This window comes from Martes martes (genome assembly GCF_963455335.1).
Source record: "Martes martes genome assembly, chromosome: 1".
Taxonomy (NCBI): Eukaryota; Metazoa; Chordata; class Mammalia; order Carnivora; family Mustelidae; genus Martes; species Martes martes.
The window spans coordinates 171,682,502-171,703,082 of NC_137888.1; the positions used below are offsets into that span (position 1 = coordinate 171,682,502).

Below are 20,581 nucleotides of genomic sequence, written 5' to 3' on the forward strand. Positions count from 1 at the left end.
TATATATATATACATCCTGTTGGTTCTGTTTCTCTGGAGAACCCTGACTCATACAATTATGCATCTTTTAAAAAGCAGCTGTTGACATGCTCCTAAGCCCTGGTAGAGATAAAACTCTTGGTTACCAAGTAATCATGGCTCTGGAACTGCATTCTTAACTGGTTCTGCCAGACCTACCATGTCCGAAGGTTGGACAAGCTCAAGAGCAATCCATTATGAAATGGAAATGGTACATCCAAGATCAAGTCCAAGCAAGACTTGATGACACAAGTAAGCTGCACATGATCACCATTGCACCAGTGCTCCTCCTTCCACTCATACCTAGGGTCATGTGGAGGTCTCTTATGACCTACAGAATTAGGTGGGAAAAAAAGCCCAACCTGAGTTTTTGGATGAGTGGACTCAGAATAAGGATGCAACCTGAAAGTGGATGATGACTACATCATAACCATACTCAGGGGTGGCCTTGAAAAATGGTGGCAATGGAAAAATCTTCGCAATAAACAAAGTCTGAGTTATGCCTTTTGGTTCCAAGAGCCTCTGCCAACACCACTGTCTTGGAGCTTCTAGGATGCCTTATCCACAGATATGTATTCCCACCAACATAGCATTTGAGCAGGGTGCCCCTTTCAAGGAAGGAGATGCATGGGTAGCCCCTGGTCATGGGATCCAGTGGTGTTATCCCTTATCACACTAACCAGAAGCAAGCTGTATTCATGGAGAGTAGGATTGAGGTACTGAAGGCACAGCTGAAATGTCAGCTTGGAGGCCACAGTCTGCAAGATGGGGTCATCTATAAGGACACAGTATATATATATTTGTGTGTGTGTGTGTGTGTGTGTGTGTGTGTGTGTGTATACACACACACACACACAGAGCTGTCTACATGGCACTGTGTCTCCAAGTAGTAAGAATACTCACGGTTTTAGCAATCAAGGGGTGGTAGTAGAAGTGGTCTCACTTATTATCACTCCTAATGACCCACTAGGGACTTTATTCCTCCCATCCCTAGAACTCTGGGCTCTGCTGAGTTGGAGGTCCTGGTCCCCAAGCGAATGAATTTTTTTTTTTTTAGACAAGGATCCCACTGAAACAACGGTCAGGGCTGCCATCAGGGTACTTTAGATTCCTTGCAGAGGAATTCAGAGACCAGTAGGCAAGGAATCGCTAACTTGCCAGGGAAATTGACACTGATTATCAGGAGAAATATGAGGTGTCTTCTCAAAACTGCACAATGGCACTGCCTTTCACTTAGGGTAATAGTTTACCATATCCTCCATCATCTGGTCCTCTGCTACCTTTCTGATCTCCTTTCCTTATTATCTTCCCTTTGTTCACTCTGTTGTAGCCACAGTAACTTCTCTGCTGCTTAGTAAACAGACACACTTTCCAGAAGAGGGTTTTTTCATCCAGCTTCATTAGATAAAAGGGGCAAGAAGACCCCCAGAAGTACCTCAAATGGGAGCTAGAGGGTGGGAGAGATTCTAGATAAAATGCCCTTATTTACACAGAGTTGATTGGTGAATTGTATGTTTATCTCTAATTTCTAGCTTAAGTACCCTCAACTAGGGATTTCTCATTAATATTTTCCACTTACTCCTTGATTGGTGACCTGTAAGAAATTATTCAACAGCCTGAGGGAAGGTTGATACTTCCTGGACAAACTACAAAGTTTTTGTCTTGGATAATGACTGCTAATAATAGCAAAGTTTTTTTTGTTTGTTTTTTTGTTTTTTGGGGGGTAGGTATTATGCAGTTCCAAGCACTGGGCTAAGCCTTTTACATTCTTTAACTCATTTAATCATTATAAAATCTCTAAGGAGATATTATTATCCCTACTTCACATATAAAGAAAGAGAGGCTCAGAAAGATGAAGTCATTCACCTCTATCATACCTCCTGTAAGTGGACAGCTTTAAACACAGCTCTAAGCTTAAACCTATATTATTTTCTCAACCATTTGCTTCCCTTTAAGAGAAGGAGGTCATGATTACTGCCATTAGTTCATTTATCCATTAATTCAATAAGTGTTCACTTGAGTATTTATTATGTGTTTGGCTTTGACCTAATTTTGCTGATTCAGTGGTGAAAGTCGGCAGAATCCTTGCCTTGATGGAGGTCATACCCTAATGGTTTAGTAGGATCATGAGTCTAAGGTGTTCAGTTCTCAGAAGGGCAGCTGATACAGCATGTGCTGAGACTAAACATTTGCAGAGAAACCGACAACTATCTTTGACCTAGACCCTGGAGTCTAAATTGTCCATAGCAAATATATAACTGTAGTTAAAACAATGACCTTTTAGCTTTACCAACTGTGAAATGGGTATGATAAGAGTAGGTTGCTTGCCAAGTGGTTAAAATCTCAAACAAGAAAATGTGTGAAAACTCTTGGAAAACTGTGAAATAGTCAACAAGGAGGAAAGGATTTTGTTATATTCATTATGTATTTATTTATTTTTAAAAATATTTTATTTATTTATTTGACACAGAGATCACAAGTAGGCAGAGAGGCAGGCAGAGACAGAGGAGGAAACAGGCTCCCCGCTGAGCAGAGAGCCTGATTCGGGGCTCAATCCCAGGACCCTGGGATCATGACCTGAGCCAAAGGCAGAGGCTTTAACCCACTGAGCCACCCAGGTGCCCCTATATTCATTATTTAAAAATTCCAAACATAAAGTAGAGAGAAAAGTATAACAAACACTCAGATACCCATAAACAAGTTTCAGCAATTGTCAAATCAAGGCCAATCCTGTTTCATCTCTAGCCACTCCCACCCTCCCATCACCCACTTTTTGGAAGCAAAGACTTGACAGCATATCTTTTTATCCATATATATATTCCAACGCATATATTTCAAAGGAAGGGATTCTTTTTTTTTTTTTTTTTAAGATTTTATTTATTTATTTGAGAGAGAGAGAGCGCAAGCAAGCACGTGAAGAAGAGCAGGGGGACAGGTTGAGGGAGAGGGAGAAGACTCCCTGCTGAGCAGGGAGCCCCATGTGGGGCTTGATTCCAGGACCCTGAGATCATGACCTGAGCAGAAGACAGTCATTTAACCGACGGAGCCACCCAGACACCGCAGGTAGGGTTTCTTTTAAAAAACATTACCACTGGGCGCCTGGTAAAAAAAAACAACATAGACTGCTGTATCTTTCCTCACAGATTCTGATTGAGTACTTCATTTTCCTTTTTTTTTTTTTTTTTTAAGACTTCTTCATTTGCGAGAGAGACACCGAGAACGAGCAGGGGGAGGGGCAGAGGGAGAAGCGGACTCCCCATTGAGCAGGGAGACCAAAGTGGGGCTCAATCCCAGGACCCTGGGATCACTACCCCTGAGCCAAAGACAGAGGCTTAACCCGCTGAGCCACAGAAGCACTCCAAGGACTGGATTTCTAACATGTTATGGATGATGCTGATGCTCGGCTGGTCTGGGACTGTTTGAGGGCCACTGTTCTATCTATCCCAGCTGTACCTAGGATTTCCCTAATTGTATCCTTTGGAGAAGTCTTCCAACACGTTCATCTTCCCCTTATTTCTTGTTAAGGCAAGCTTATTTAATTGCTTACAGTACAGCATAATGGCCAAACTCAGGTTTTAAGTTAGATTCCCTGGGTTTAAATCTCGTTTTTGACATTTATTTGCTATGTGACCTTGGGCAAGTCATTTAACTGCTTGGTGAACCCAATATTACAGGGTCCTTGTGAGGCTTAATGAGATTTCAAAAATTTAAGTGTTTTCTTAGCATACTGCCTAGCATTTAGCAAATGCTCAACAAATTCGATAATCATTTTTCAAACAAGAAATAAAAATGGGGCTCACAACCATCTGGAGGTCCTTGAGTTTTGTAGGGTTTTGTGTTTTAAAGTCAGCGAAGCCAAGGTGAGGTGCTCTGAAGGAGAGGTACGTAGAAAAAATTGGAGAGAGCAACTCCAAAGCTACCTCAAAAATCATCCCAGGGTTGGGCCCTTTAAGGAGGGTGGAGCCACGTGACCTGGCGGGTCACATGGCTCCCGGGACAACATGGCTGCGCCCTCAGTAGGGCCGGCTGGTGGGTGTTGCCCCCGGCTCGGTTTCCTCCTGTTGCTGCCGCTGCTCTTGCTGCCCCGCGAGGCGGCTGGGGGCGAAGAGGCCAGTACGGGCCCGGGCGCGGCTTCCCTCGCGGGCTCCTGCGGCTGTGGCTCTCCCCAGCGGCGCGGGGACCATGGCGCCTCGGCGGCCGCGCACCGATACTCGCGGGAAGCGAACGCCCCCGGCCAGGTCCCGGGAGAGCGGCCGCTCGCGCCCACCAAGGTGCTCTCTTGATTCCCTGAAGGCGGGTGGAGTCCGCGGGGTTCTTGGACAGGGTGGGATGGGCAAGGCAAGCGGTTTGCAGGAAGGCAAGTAAAGATTATAACCACACCGCAAATTGGGCACATGCTGATCCGACTTGAAGAGTTCCTCTCCTCTGTTTGCTTCCAAAATCCGCGGGATGTTGGGGCTCAACTTAATCCTGCACATTAGGGAATTTGGTTTGAGAACAGTTGACCCTCCTTTTCTTACCTCCAACTCATTATTTCCTCCTCACTCCACCCTAATTTCCTCCTCACTCCACCCTCACTCCACTCTCTTCCTCCTGAGGTTCTTGGGCTTTTAATTTTAGGGCCTACAGATTCCTTAGTCTTGGGTTCCTGTCGTAACTGAAGGAATCAGGACAGTGGGTCTCTGTGTCTTTAAAATTCTGGTATTTTAATCGATGGACTCTCCTAGTAGACTGTTTCTTGAGGGCAAGAACTTGTCCTATTTATCTTGCTGTCCTTAGTGCTTTAGCACGCAGGAAGGACCAAGTCAACTGTAGTTGCTTTATTAGTGCTATTTATCCGTGCCTTTTATAGTGCATGGATGTGTTAACTGTTAGCATACATAAATAATAACGTGAATAATAATGATTACTCCATTCTCTCCAGGTACTTTGCATAAGGGTATGGTTGTGGAAAAAATTTAGGGGGACTAGAACCAAGATGTTTGACTCCTAAACTAGTGCTCCTCCTAAACTAGTGCTCCTCCTTGTATACTGAGTACATTCTTTCCTTATTTCTTTATTCCCACTTTTCTTTCCTGTGGCTTAATTCTGAACAATATTCAGGGCTTAGGTGAGAGGTAATGTCCTCCAGCAGACCGTTACCCGACCTCTTTCTTTTTCTTTCCCTGAAGTATTTCCATATGCCGCCACCACAGTAGCTCTTTACTCTGACATTACAATTACCAAAGATACTTGTCTCCGGTTTCTTTCCCTAAATAGGGAGTGAGGGTGGTAGGGCTTAGGACTATAACTTTGTGTCTCTAGTATAGTGTTAGGGAATTGGTGGCTGGGCTTTTCTTTGTTTCTCCATTTTGTGTAATTTTGGCCTTTTAAATTTTTCTTGACCCTCAGAGGATGCACTGCATTATTAGTGTTTATCTTTTGTGTGGTGGGAACCCTGGTTATTTTTGTAGTGTGTATTGGCCATACATGATTTTAATTCCTTTCTACCTTTTGTGATATTGGATAATCATGTCCTTCCTTCAAAAGAAAAAAAGCCTTGTGTCTTGTTTAGCTACTTGGTAACTAACAGGGTGGATGTCTTATTGCATTTACACATTGATCTGTATCAAAATTTTCCCTAGAACCTTCTGGCCAGTACAGAACATTCTGCATTTTAAATGCTCTAATTTTTGATTTCAGAATGAGATGTGGATGCCAGTATCTTTTAAATTACATTTATAAGATATACATTTTTTCCATCTCTTCAGAGTGGTTTTGTGTCTAGACTAGGTATTGTGTGGGTCATTTTTGACCACTTCTTGCATTTTCTTCCTTTCTCCCTCCCTCCCTCCCTTCCTTCCTTATATGTTTTTATTTTGTGCTAATTTTCACTTGAATGCACTTTCTATAATGTTTGGAGGCATCCCATGCTATTAGTAAACTAGCGGTTGCTGAGAACACAGATCACAAACCTTCAAGGACTCAATGTCTGAACCCCAAGTAGCCTTGTTGTCAAGACAAAAGACTTCATTAAAGGATTTCCTTGGTTTTAAGTTTTTTGGTTCATGTGTGAATGACTTTGGTCTAATTCTGACACTTAGACATTTATTCCGAATTCAAGAAGTTCAATATTAACGGGAGAGGTGCATGGTTGTAGTGATAGTGCTTTTTTCCTTAAATCTTTAAAAAATTTTTTTTCTTTTTTTTTTTAAGACTTAATTTTTAGGGGATTTTTAGGTTCACAACAAAATGTAGAGGAAGGTACAGAAATCTCCCATAATACTCCTGCCCCTACACAGTGCATAGTCTCTACCGTTGTCAATATACTCCACCAGAATAGTACATTTGTTACTGTTGATGAGTCTATATTAATGCATCATAATTACCAAAGTCCATAGTTTTCCTTAAGTTTTACTCTTGGTGTGCATTCTGTGAGTTTGGATGAGTGTACAATGATGTATAGCCATCATTATAATACCATATAGTATAGTATTTTCATTCCCCGAAAAGTCCTTTGTATCCCTCTCTTCATTCCTCACCTTGGTCCCCACTGGCAAAGTCTGATCTGTTTTTTGTTTTTTGTTTTTTTTTTAGGTTATTTATTTATTTATTTATTTGACAGAGAGACATCACACGTAGGTAGGCAGGCAGAGAGAGAGGGGGAAGCAGGCTCCCTGCTGAGTAGAGAGCCCAATGCGGAAGGCAGTGGCTTAACCCACTGAGCCACCCAGGCTTCTGTCTTTTTTTTTTTTTTTTTTGGAGAGAGAGACACACGTGATTGCTGGAGGAGGGGCAGACTCCCCGTTCAGTGTGGAGCCTGAAGCATGGCTGATCTCACAACCCTGAGATCATGACCTGAGTGGAAATCGAGAGTCAGGCGCTTAACCGACTGAGCCACCCAGGCACCCCTTCTTTCCTTGGTAATATGTACTTAAGATTCTTCCATGTCTTTTAATAGCTTACCTGCTAATTTCTTTTTAGTTCTGAATAATATCCATTGTCTGGATGTGCCACGGTTTATTTATCTGCTCACCTACTGAAGGATATCTTGCTTCTAAGTTTTGGCAGATAGGAATAAAGCTGCTGTAATCACCTGTGTGCAGATTTGTGTATGGGTATTTGGATAAGTACCAGATATTTTCATAAATACCAAGGAGCACAATTGCTGAAACATATGGCAAGAGTATGCTCAGTTTTTTAAGAAACTGCAAAACTGTCTGCAAACTGCAAAACTGTCTTCCAAAGCAGTTTTACCATTTTGCATTCCTACTAGCAATGTATGAGAGTTCCTGTTGCTCCACACCATCACCAGCATTTGCTGTTGTCACTGTTCCAGATTTTGGCCATTCTAAGGTGTGTAGTGTTATCTCACTGTTTTAGTTTGCATTTTTTGCTTGATATACAATGAGCATCTTTGCCATCTGTGTATCTTTGGTGAGGTATCTATTAAGGTCTTTGGCCCATTTTAAATCAAACTGTTTTGGTTTCTTACTATTGAATTTCGAGAGTTCTTGTTTTGGATAACAGTCCTTTATCAGATGTCTCATCTGCAAATTTCTCTCAGTCTGGCTTGTCTCCTCATTCTCTTGACATTCTCTTTTCAAGAGCAGAAATTTTTTATTTTAATTAAGCCTTGCTTAGCAATTTCTTTTGTGGATGTTGCTTTTGATGTTGTTTGTAAAAAGTCATCACCATACCCCTTGTCATCTGGGTCTCCTCCTATGTTATCTTCTAAGAGTTTTACCATTTTGCATTTTATATTTAGGTCTGATCCATTTTGAGTTAATTTTTGTGAAGGGTGGAAGGTCTGTGTCTATTATTATTATTATTTTTTATGTGTGGATATCCATTTTGTTTTGGCATCATTTGTTGAAAAGACAGTCTTTGTTCCACTCTATTGCCTTAGCACCCTTGTGTTGAAGATCAGTTGATTATATTTATGGAGGTCTTTTTCTGGGTTCTCTGCGCTGTTTCATTGATCTTTTAGTTCTTTTACCAGTACACTGTCTTGATTACTGTTAGGTTTACAGTAACTCTTCAAGTTGTAGCATCAGTCCTCTAACATCGTTTTTTTCCACTCGAGTATTGTCTTGGCCATTCTGGGTCTTTTGCCTGTTTATATATGCATAGAATCAGTTTGTGGATATCCATAAAATAACTTTCTGAGATTTGGATTGGGGTTGTATCAAATCTGTTTTTTTGTTTTCTGTTTATTGAGTTTAGTAGAACATGTTTATTTGGTATACAAATATTATAGCACTGTCCTATGTCTTGTGTATAAGGAAGAGAAAAAGACATATGCCCTACCCTCAAGACATTTGCCATCTACCCTCTGGTAGGTGTATGTTCTCTCATGGTATATGTCTCTCTTTTCCTTACTCCCTCCCTCTCTCTCCTTCCTCTGTCTTCCTCTCTCTCTGTCTCTCTCTCCCCCTGTCTCCCTTCCCCTCCATGCACAATCACCTATAAGGATCATTTTTCCATAGTGATGATACTACAGGAGGAGTTGAACAAAGCACTTGGAGAGGAAAAAATGATTCATTTGTCCTGTATAAATTAGGAAGTGGTTCAAAGAAAAGGTCACATTAGAGCTAGGGCTTGAAGGAGACATTTTCAGAAGCTAGGGATAGAAGGACAGATTGAAGGACATTCCAAGAATGGGAATAGCATGGGCACCAACAAAGCATTGTACAAGTGCATGATGTGTTCTGGGAAATGTTAGTAATTTAAGGTTTCTGGGGGTGACACTTTTCACACTTTTTAATGTAACACTTTTCAACTGTGAGTCTTTTTTTGTATTTTAATTCATTTAATGAGCACTTGGCAAGATGAGGTACACAAAGAAATAAATAGCATTGGGCTTTACCCTCAAGAATTTACAGTTTCACTGGAAAGTTACAGCAGTAAAAATTGTATGGGAAACAGTTTAGATGTTTTAAAATTTTACTCAACTTCCTTCTTTTGTGTGTGTGTGTGTGTGTGTGTGTGTGTGTGTGTGTGTGTGTATATATATATATATATATATATATATGTAATTCTCAATGGGAAAATTATCCTAGCAGTTTCTGCACAGGTTATTTTGTACAAGGTAGCAAAATGTTTTGATTTCCATGGATCTTTGAAAACAGTTGCTTGAAGGGCATTTAGAATCATGGGATGATTAAATTGTATGTACCATCTCTGTATGTATGGGTAATTTCAGTCCTGAGTTCCTATCTGAGAATGTTTCAGATTAGGTAATGCTTACCCAAGTGTCAAGGCACGACTGAATTGAATGCCATCTCTTCCATGAAACCTTTCCTCGAAGAAGTGGTTTTCTTTGCTTTTAAATTCCCACAACATTTTATTGTTGTCTGAGGGCAACTTGTATGTTTTCTTTCCTGTTATATGTGTAGTTGTCTGATATTCTACATGGAAAGCATTTTTAGACTTTTATAAATCTCTGTATCCACCCCCTCCCCACACTTGCCCAGTGTCTTACACATTTTAGACATTCTGTAACAATTTCATGAATGATCTGTTACCTTTTTTTGGTGGATACAGTATGGGAAACTGCTGTGGGAACAAAGAGTAGCTGGTACTTTCTAAAGAAACCTTTGTAAAATATTCTTTTGCTGTATCTTATCCTCCTAAAAATCCAGTAAAAGATATTATTCCCCACTTTACAGGTAAGGCAGCTGAGACTTAATAGAATCATAAATCCTAGGGCTTGAAGGAACTTTAATGCTATTCCATCTACAATTAGCATCTGTCTCTGCAGGCCCTAGAATAGGAGAATGGTGTAGATGGATAAGCCTTGTGCAGACAGCCAAGGCAGCAGTTTATGGACAGATCCAAAGAAGATGATTCTCTTGTTCACCCCACTTTCTTCTGAGTTTAATGTATTATCTTAGATTTAAGAGAGAAAAGAAGGAAAAGGGAGAAGAGCTACACAAAAGTATTTGTATAAGCTTATTTTATTTTCTTTATAAGACAAAAACATCACAGTAGTGAGTGAAAGAAAACACAAAACTGACTTAAGCAGAAAAAAAGTAGGAGAGGGGACATTTATGGGCTCTCAGAGTGGGGAAGTTCGAGAATAGATACGGCCCCACGTTCCAGGGCCTCGGGCAGGTCTTCCTTTTTGTCTGTCTCCTGGCTTTTCTTTTCTCTATGTTTGCTCCATTTTCAGGCGGTGTCTCTTTTTACCGAGGAAGTTGCTGGAAGAGAGAGTATTCCTTTTCTCCAGCTCCAGCCAGAGATTTAAGATTAACTTTGACTGGGTCATGGGCCCTAATAACATCTCGTTGGTCAAAAGAATGCCACAGTTGGCCATGCCTGAGTCACGGGAGGTGGAGTAGAGTCACCAGCTCTACCTGAGCTATGTAGAGAGTTGAACACATGGTTTTCAAAGGGGTGTCAGTTGTTCTGACAAGAACAGGAAGGAAGGAGGGCTGGGTGGGCACCAGTAATAGATGCCCACTGTACCTGCCTGGAGTGTGTAGCCCAAATATCTATCTATCTATTTTTTAAAAAGATTTATTCATTTATTGGGGGGGCATTCTGTGTTGGGGGGAGGAGCAGCAGAAGGAAAGAGAGAATCTCAAGCAGACCCTGCTAATCCCATGACCCATGAGATCCTGACCCGAGGTGAACTCACAAGTTGGATGCTTAACCCACTGAGCCACCCTGGTGCACCCCAAATATGGTTCTAATGGCAGTAGAGTCACCTTGACTTACGTGTTTTTGACTTGAGTGGGAATGGCACAGACTGGTGTAGCAAAGGGGGTTTTAACTTTCAAGAAGGAATGGATTGTTTGATTCTGGAACTTCAGTAAAGATTTGATTCAAGTGGTTCTTTTTATTTGGTTCAGGGTCCTGTAGGTGAAACAGCTGATACTCTGGGTTTCACTAGGACAACATTTTACATGTGCAGGACAGAAAACTTCATTTCATTCGTATAAATTGGAAATTATGATCCACTCAGAACAATGCAAGGTATTTTTATCTATAGCCTCCAGAATGGAAACTTGGCTTATTCAGTGTTGGTTATCTCTGACGGGTAAGGAAAGAAAAAGAAGAAGGAAAAAAAAAAACGTAGGCCAGGAGTTCACAGTGGAAGTTGTGATTGTATTAGCATTGCTGGTACTCATCTTGAGGGAGAAGAGGATGAAAAAAATGAGGCGATTGTAAAACTTCATTAGGCACAATGGGCACAGTTTCCTGTGTGTCTTCTCTTTATGCCGAGGGCTGAACACCTGTTCTCAGAGTAGGACCTACTTGTCTGCTGCTGGCAAGCTTTTTTTAGCTTTAAGTCCTTTATGAAACCTTGGATTAGATCATTTTCATAATCATGTTAAAACTACACTTGGAGCTTTTGTCTGAAGTCTTCTATGTTTCTGCTTCTCTGCAGAGCTGCTTAAAATTCTGACTTCTAAGGACTGAGGAACCCTGGGTCTCAGACATTTGGAGGATAATCAGAATAATGTGTGAACCTAGTTCAGTCCTTGTGCAGAGTCTTTTAAACAGGTTTCCCTACAATGCAAACATGGTATCCATGTCTGGGACTGTTAGAATAAGAATTTTTGCAATTATGAATAACTCACATGGCAAATTTCTCATCATATTCATGATATCACTCATTCAGTCAATGGTGTTTTTTGTTTTTGTTTTTGTTTTAATGTCTACGCTGAACTATGCACCATGCCAAGTCCTGGGAATATAGAAATGAAAACTCTATTTATGATTCCCAAAGAGCCTAGGATCTAAGGAAGTGAAAACCCATCATTAAAATACGTGTGTGTCATGTTAGGATGGATAGAAGTATTTATTAGAAGAACTCACATGAGGGGCATATGATCCAGCCAGAGGACGGACATGCAGGCAGTAAAGGCCTGGGAGAGGTGATCTTGAATATTGATTATTTACAGACAAAGTGTAGGTGGAACATGTGGTGAGGGAGATGGTGAGAGATTAGGCTTTGATGGTTAGATATTTTATTTTACCCTGAAAGGTGACAGGGATGTCTAAGGAAATAGTAGGTAACTGGTATGATCAGATTGACACTTTATTTTGCTGTTTATTTTTTGAACAGACAGTGTCCTTATATGGTTTAGAAAAAATTATAGAAGGGTATATAGTGAGAAATTTTTATTTACCTGATAGCCTTCCTCTCAAATAACCACTATGTGAGTTTCTTATATGTCTTCCCAGAGCTCTGTTCTGCAAATAGAAGCAAATACAAAAATAGGTGAATCTGTATTCTTCCTCCACCTCCTTTTCACACAAATGATAGCATGCCTTGCTTACTATGATACACCTTGCTTTGGTCCCTTTAGCTCTTTGTCTTGGCAACCTCTCTCCATATTAATTTATTATAAGTGTCTTTTTTCTTTCTTTTTTTTTTTTAAAGATTTTATTTATTTATTTGACAGGGATCACAAGTAGGCAGAGAGGCAATCAGAGAGAGAGAGAGAGAGAGAGAGAGGAGGAAGCAGGCTCCCCGCTGAGTAGAGAGCCTGATGTGGGGCTCGATGCCAAGACCCTGGGGCCATGCCCTGAGCCGAAGGCAGAGGCTTTAACCCACTGAGCCACCTAGGTGCCCCAACAAGTGTCTTTTTTCTTGTTTTCAGTCTTTTTCCTTTCTTATAGCTGCTTAATCTCCCCCTCCCCCAATTCATCAAAAGATACACTGGGTTCAACTGCCTTTTAAAACATTCTCTGAAGGGCTTCTGGGTGGCTCAGTTGGTTGAGCCTCTGATTCTTGCTCTTGGCTCAGGTCGTGATCTCAAGGTTGTGAGATCTAGCCCCACTTGGGCTCCATGCTGGGTGTGGAGCCTGCTTAAAATTCTCTCCCTCCCTTCCTTTACCCCTCCCCACTCGTGCTCTCTCTAAAAAAATAAAATAAAACATTCTCTGAGATTGGTCACTCCCTCAAATTTGCCGGCCATTTCTCTCCTGTCTCACCAACTACTTCCACTTCCCCCTTCTCACTCCAACTCTTTAGTATGGTTTCTATCTCAGAAGTTCAGTGAAATCTATTTTCACAAGTCACAAGTGACCTATTTTAGTTTTATAATCTCTTACTGATTAATGTGTGATGGTGAAGAAGATTTAGCATAATACTGGAAAGAGATTTTCAAGATTTAGATAAATCCAGACATGGAATTGATTATATCATAAAAACAGAAATTTTCCAATCATTGGCGTTTCTGGTAGTGTACACAGGCTCTGTCCCCTGATTTATCTGCTTCTGATGCTAGTTCCCCCTACTGTGAATTCTGAATGCTGCATCAAATGAAGTGGACTGAAGGCAACTACCATGAATTCCTTCTTGCTAACTCAAGCATATTATGACTTGGAAAGATCTTGAGGGCTTATGGAATTCTGGGAGTCCTGATACTGGTTAGCGACCACAGTGACTGGGGATTATGAACGGCAACATTGTTCTAGTAAGAATAGTCTCGTCAGACCCTGCCTTGTATTAATACCTTTCCTTTGGTTTTGGTGACACTATTTGCAGATCCAGTGTTTTGCCAGATATGGAGATAGTGCACAGCCTGACCCCTTTCCCAGTTTTATTTTTATTTTTTGTTTTGTTTTGTTTTCGTCATCTTGGGATTATTCTTGGGAACTGGCTCTTTATTTTGAAAGCTGGTAAATAAGGGGAAGGAGTCAAGAATTTATCTTGCCTTTCCCATGAATATACCACTGAGTAGCTAAATAACTGAGTAGGAGAAGTTTCTCTATAGAAGCATTTCAGCAATAAATGAAGATGTGATAGAATTGGAATATCATTTTGCAACCCATGATGAATTGAACTTCGATGGCTGCTAGCATCAGAAAAGAGAGTAACCCATACTTTCTGTGCTTCTTGATGAGGAAGACAACGCCATCTACAGAGGAGCCTTATTCCCCCCAAATCAAACCTGAATTTGATAAAGCCTCCAGATTCAGCTATCAATTTTCAGGAGGTACAGAGGACAGGGGATAATGATAAGTAAACTACATTATAAGGTTGCAGTTAACAAAAATCTTGACTGTGGGATTCTCTCTTGGACAAATGACCCAGTTTCTTCAACAAATAATTGCAAGGGAAAAAAGAGGTAATGGGGGAACCTATAGATTAAGATTCCTAAATGCCATATTTTACAAAAAAAGAAAAACCATAACAACTATAATGACATTAGGAGAAGGAAAGGAAATGTGAGTTGGGGGAAATTGGAAGCGGAGATGAAGCATGAGAGACTGTGAACTCTGAGAAACAAACTGAGGGTTTTGAGGAGAGGGGGTGGGGGATTAGGTGAGCCTGGTGTGGGTATTATGGAGGGCACGTATTGCATGGAGCACTGGGTGTGGTGCATAAACAATGAATATTGGAACGCTGAAAAAATAAAATAAACTATAATGTTTAGGGATGCATAGCTAAATAAAAGTGCAAATAAAATAAGGTAACAATATATAATAGTTAATAATATTATATTATATTATATAGTTAATAATACTATATTATGTATTTGAAAGTTGCTAAAAGAGATCTTAAAGGTTCTTATCACAGCATTGGGGAAGGTATATGTGGTGGTGAGCGCTTTGTATTGTGTAAGACTGATGAATCATGGACCTGTACCCCTGAAACAAATAATACAATTTATGTTAATAATAAAAAAAGTTCTTATCACAAGAAAACAGTTTAACTGTGGTAGTGAATGTTGACTAGGCTTGTGTTGATCGTTTCATAATATATATAAATATTGAATTATGTTGTATACCTGGAACTAATATAATGTCTTATAATCAATTATATCTTAAAAATAAGAAGTTGGGACAGTGGTTTTTCTCTGTGGTGAGGGGGAGGATTTGTGTTCAATATAGGCATAGGAAGGGCTTTTGGAGTGACTATCAAGATATTTTCCTGGAGGGGGTTTACAAGGATCTTTAGCTTATAGTTTATTAAGCAATATATTTAATACTTTTTAAAATATTTGTTATAACTAAAAAAGATTTTAGGTTTTAGATGGTGTAGTAATGTTGTTTCCATTCTCCTCCTAAAACAAGAACAATAACAAAAACAGCCTTATGCCCTGAATTGTCCAAGCTGTGATCTGTAAGATACACTAAAAACATCACTAGAATAAATTTGAAATATTGTACTGGTTAATTTGGGTCTCCACCTGATTCCTTATAGAACTGACAAAATGTACACAGTATTTTTAGAGAAATAAAAAACCATGCCTTTCTGGAGCTGACCAGTCTTCAAAAAAATATTTTTTATTAAAAAAAATTTCTTTTTAATATATAATTGACCAGTTTTTTAAAAAAAAATTTAAGACTTTATTTATTTCTTTGACACAGAGAGGGGAAGAGGCAGGTAGGGGAGAAGCAGGCTCCCTGCTGAGCAAGGAGCCAGATGTGGGACTCATCCCAGGACTCTGAGATCATGACCTGAACCAAAGGCAGCCGCTTAACCAACTGAGTCACCCAGGTGCCCTACCACTTTTTTTTTTTAACCTCTTCCTCTCCCCCACCCCTGCCTGTGGCAACCACCAATCTGTTCTTTGTATCTATGAGCTTGGTTTTTGTTTGTTTAGATTCCACATAGAACAGAGATCTACGTTTTTTGTCTTTCTCTGACTTACTTTACTTAGCATAATGCCCTCAAAGTCCATCCATGTTGTAAATGACAAGACTACATTCTTTTTTATGATTGAATGATATATATATATATATGATGCATATGATTTAAAAGGACATTTATTTATACACACATACATACATACTTACATACATACTGCAATTTAAAAAAAATATTTTATTTATTAGAGGGAGAGAGCATGAGGCGGGGAGGGGCAGAGCAAAAGGGAGAAGCAGACTCCCTGCTGTTCAGGGAGCCCAACACAGGGCTCGATCCCAGGACCCCAGGATCATGACCTGAGCTGAAGGCAGACACTTAACCAACTGAGCCACCCAGGCATCCCCACACCACAATTTCTTCATCTGTTCATCCATTCATGGACTATTAGGATGTTTTCATGGCTTGGCTATTGTCAATAGTGCTATATTGAACATCGAGGTGCTAGTGTAAGACCAGTGTCTTGTGGGGCGCCTGGGTGGCTCAGTGGGTTAAGCCTCTGCCTTCAGCTCAGGTCATGATCTGAGGGTCCTGGGATCGAGCCCCGCATCGGGCCCTCTGCTCGGCAGGTAGTCTGCTTCCCCCTCCCTCTCTCTGCCTGCCTCTCCGCCTACTTGTAATCTCTCTGTTAAATTTAAGAAAAAAAAAATCTTAAAAAAAAAAAAGACTAGTGTTTTGTACTAGTGTTTTTGTACTAGTGTTTTAATTATCTTTGGGTAAGTACTCAGAAGTGAAATTACTGAATTCTGTGGTAGTTTTTCAAATAATATTTTTAAAACTTTTTGAGGAGCCTCCATACTGTATTCCATTGTGGTTGCACTAATTTACATTTCCACTAAAGGTACACATGGGTTTCTCTTAACCACATTCTTGCCAACACTTGTTACTTCTTGTTTTATTGATAGTAGCCACTGTAACAGATTTGGGGCATATTGATAATAGCCATTCTGACAGGTGTGAGATGCTATCTCATTGTGGTTTTGATTTGCATTTCTGTGATAATAATCATGTTGTGCATCCTTTCATGTACCTTTTGACTATCTGTATGTTTTCTTTGGAAAAATGTCTGTGCAGATCTTCTGCCCATTTGTTAATCAGAGTTGTTTTTTGTTTTTTGGTTCTTTTGCTGTTGAGTTGTATAAGTTCTTTATACATTGTGAATATTAACTCCTCATCAGATACATGATTTGCAAAAAATGTCTACCATTCCTTAGGTTGCGTTTTTATTTTGATGATAGTTTCCTTTGCTGTGTAGAAGATTTTTAGTTTGGTATAGCCCCATTTGCTCATTTTTAATTTTGTTACTTTTGGTGTTGGGTTCAAAATATCATCACCAGCGCCTGTGTTAAGGAGCTTACTGCTTATGAGATTTTATGATTTCAGGTCTTATGTTCAAGTCTTTCATCCGTTTTTAGTTAATTTTTCTGTATGGTGTAAGATAGTGGTTTAGTTTCATTCTTTTGAATGTGGCTGTCCAGTTTTCCAACACTATTTATTGAAGAGACTGTTCTTACCACTTGATATTCTTGGCCTTTCTGTTGCAAACTTATTGACCATGTATGCATGGATTTATTTCTGGGCCCACTGTTCTGTTTCATTGTTTGTTTTTAAGCCAGTGCCATACTGTTTACATTGCTGTGGCTTTGTAATATTGTTTGAAATCAGGGAGCATAATGTCTATAGGCTTGTTTTTCTTTCTCAAGATGGCTTTGGCTTTTCAGGGTCTTTTTGGTTCCATACAAATTTTAGGGTTGTTTCTTCTATTTCTGTGAAAAATGCCAGTGGAATTTTGATAGGAATTGCATCGGATCATAAGGATGCTTTAAAAATATTAATTCTTCCAATCTATGAGCATGACATATCTTGCCAGTGATTTGTGTTGTCTTCAATTTCTTTCCTTAATGTTGTGTTTTACATATACAGGTCTTTCATCCCCTTGGTTAAATTTATTGCTAGATATTTTATTATTTTTGATGGAATCATAAATGAGATTGTTTTAATTTGTATTTCTGATAGTTGGTTATTAATGTATAAAAATGTAACAGGTTTTTTTTTTGTATTGATTAGTTTAACAGTTTTTTGGTGGCGTCTTTGTGGTTTTCTATGTATGTCATCTGCACATGGTGACATTTTTACTTCTTCCTTTACAATTTGGATATCTTCTATTTCTTTTTCTCATCTAATTACTCTGGATAAAGCATCCAGTATTAAGTTGAATAAAAGTGGCAAAAATGGGGATCCTTGTCTTATTCCTGATTTCAAGGAAAAGCTTTTAGCTTTTTACCATTGAGTATGATGTTAGCTGTAGACTTGACATATATGGACTTTATTATGTTGAGGTACATTCTGTCTATACCCAGTTTATTGAGAGTTTTTATCATAAATGGATGTTGAATTTTGTCAAATGCTTTTTGGCATCTGTTGAGGTGATCAAATGGTTTTTATCATACATTTTGTTAATGTTGTGTATCACATTGACTGATTTGTGGATATTGAGCCAGACTTTCATCCCAGGAATAAATCCTACCTGATCATGGTATATAATCCTTTAATGTATTGTTGAATTCAATTTGCTATTATTTTTTGTGTCTATGTTCATCACAGGTATTGGCCTATACTTCTTATTCTTGCAGCATCCTGTCTGCTTTCAGTGTTAGGATAATGCTGGCCTTATAAAATGAGTTTGGAAGCACTCCCTCCTCTTCAGCTTTTTGGAAGTGTTTGAAAAGAATTGGTTATAATTCTTCTTTGAATGTTTGGTAGAATTCATCAGTGAAAGGCTTCTAGTTCTGGATTTTTGTTTTTTGGGAAGTTTTTGATGACCAATTCCATTTCCTTAGTAGTAATCAGTCTGTTCAGATTTTCTGTTTCTTCATGATTCAGTCTGGTAGGTTGTATGTTGCTAGAACTTTTTCTGTTCCTTTTAGATTGTCCAATTTTTTGGCATATAATTATTCATCATGGTTTCTTTCTTTCTTTCTTTTTTTTTTTTTTTAAAGATTTTATTTATTTATTTGACAGAGAGAGCACAAGTAGGCAGAGAGGCAGGCAAAGAGAGAGGGGGATGCAGGCTCCCTGCCAAGCAGAGAACCCGATGCGGTGCTTGATCCCAGGACCCTGAGATCAGGACCTGAGCTGAAGGCAGAGGCCCAACCCACTGAGCCACCCAGGCACCCCTCATCATAGTTTCTTATGATCTCTTTTATTTCAGTGACATCACTTTTAATATCTCTTCTTTCATTTCTGATTTTATTTATTTGACTATCCCCTCTTTTTCTTGGTGAGACTAGCTAAAGACTTATCATTTTTATCTTTTCAGAGAACCAGTTTCTTAAGATAGTTGTTTAATGCTCTGAATTTCTCTTAGAATTTCTTCGCTGAATCCCATAAATTTTGACTTATTTCCATTTTTGTTTGTCTCATGGTATTTTTTTAATGTTTTTTAAAATTTCTTCTTTGATCTCTTGATTGGTTGGTGGCAAGTTGTTTAATTTTCCTCTATCTGTGAATTTTCCTGTTTTCTTTGTGGAATTGATTTCTAGTTTCATATCATTTGTGCTTGGAAAAGATGCTTGATATGATTTCAGTCCTCTTAAATTTATTAAGACTTGTCTCGTGGTCTAACATGTGATCTGTCCTGGAGACTGTTCCATGTGCACTTGAGAAGAATGTGTATTTCTTTTGCTTTTGGTTGGGTTGTTCTGTATATGTTTGTTAAGTTCATCTGGTCTAATATGTTGTTTAAGGTTGCTCTTTCCTTGTTGATTTTCTGTCTGGTTGATCTATCCATTGATGTAAATGGGATATGAAGTTCCCAGTTATTATTGTGTTGCTGTCTGTTTTTCCCTCTAGGTCTGTTAATATTGGTTTACTTATTTAGGTGCTCCTATATTGGCTACATAAATTTTTCCAAATGTTAAATCCTTTTGTTGGGTTGGTCCCTTTATCATTATGTAGTTCTCCTTGTGTTTTATTGTTGTCTCTATTTAATCTTTTTAAATTTTTTGAAGATTTTATTTATTTATTTGACAGACAGAGATCACAAGTAGGCAGAGAGGCAGGCAGAGAGAGAAGCAGAGAGCTGAGCAGAGAGCCCGGTGTGGTTCTCGATCCCAGGACCTTGAGATCATGACCTGAGCCAAAGGCAGAGGCTTAACCCTCTGAGCCACCCAGGCGCCCTTGTAGTCTCTATTTTAAAGTTGGTTTTGTCTGATATAAGTATAGCTACTCCAGCTTCCTATTGGTTTCCATTTTCATGGAGTATCTTTCTCCTTCCCTTCACTTTCAGTCTCTGTGTGTCCTTATATTTCAGGTTAGCGTCTTGTAGACTGCATAGGGATGGGTCTTGTTTTTAATTTATTCAGCCACTCTATGTCTTTTGATTGGAGAACTCAGTCCATTAAATTTCAAATAATTATTGATAGGTATGTACTTACTACCATTTTGTTCGCTATTTTCTGGCTTTTTTGTTCATGTCTTTCTGTTCATCTTTTATGCTCTTGCTCTGCTTCTTCGTGATTTGATGGCTTTTTTTTAGTGATATGCTTGTATTCCTTTTCCTTTATCCTTTATATATTTACTATAGGTTTTCCCTTTGTGATTACCATGAGGTTTACACATAACATCTTATATCTATAACAGCCCACTTTTATGTAGATAATTTAGGTTTGATTGCATTCTAAGGCTTAATATTTTTACTCCCTGCTGCCATGTTTCATGTTTTTGATATTTCTTTTTATATCTTTTTATCTAACTTATCCCTTAACTAATTCTTGTAATGAGTTGTTTTCACTTCTTTTGTCTTTGAAACTTCATACTAGCTTTTATAAGTGTTTAATCTACTATGTTTACTCTATATTTATAAATGTCATAAATTTCCTTTTCTTGTGCCTGTTTAATTTTCTCTTGTGTGGATAGCCCACAGTTTATTTAACCTGTCCACTACTGATGGGCATTTAGTTTATTGCCAGTCTT

General features: G+C 39.1%; 1 protein-coding gene across 3 annotated transcripts in view; it reads left to right on the top strand.

The window, feature by feature from the left end:
* The first annotated feature begins 4,001 nt into the window (after window positions 1-4,001).
* SUMF1 (sulfatase modifying factor 1) overlaps window positions 4,002-20,581 on the top strand; it is a 103,141-nt gene continuing 86,561 nt past the window's right edge. For all 3 annotated transcript variants that reach the window (XM_080828470.1, XM_080828468.1, XM_080828469.1), the window contains exon 1: window positions 4,002-4,289. In XM_080828470.1, coding sequence (XP_080684596.1) covers window positions 4,020-4,289 — 270 coding nt within the window. In that variant the 5' untranslated portion in view covers window positions 4,002-4,019. The remainder of the gene's footprint in view (window positions 4,290-20,581) is intronic.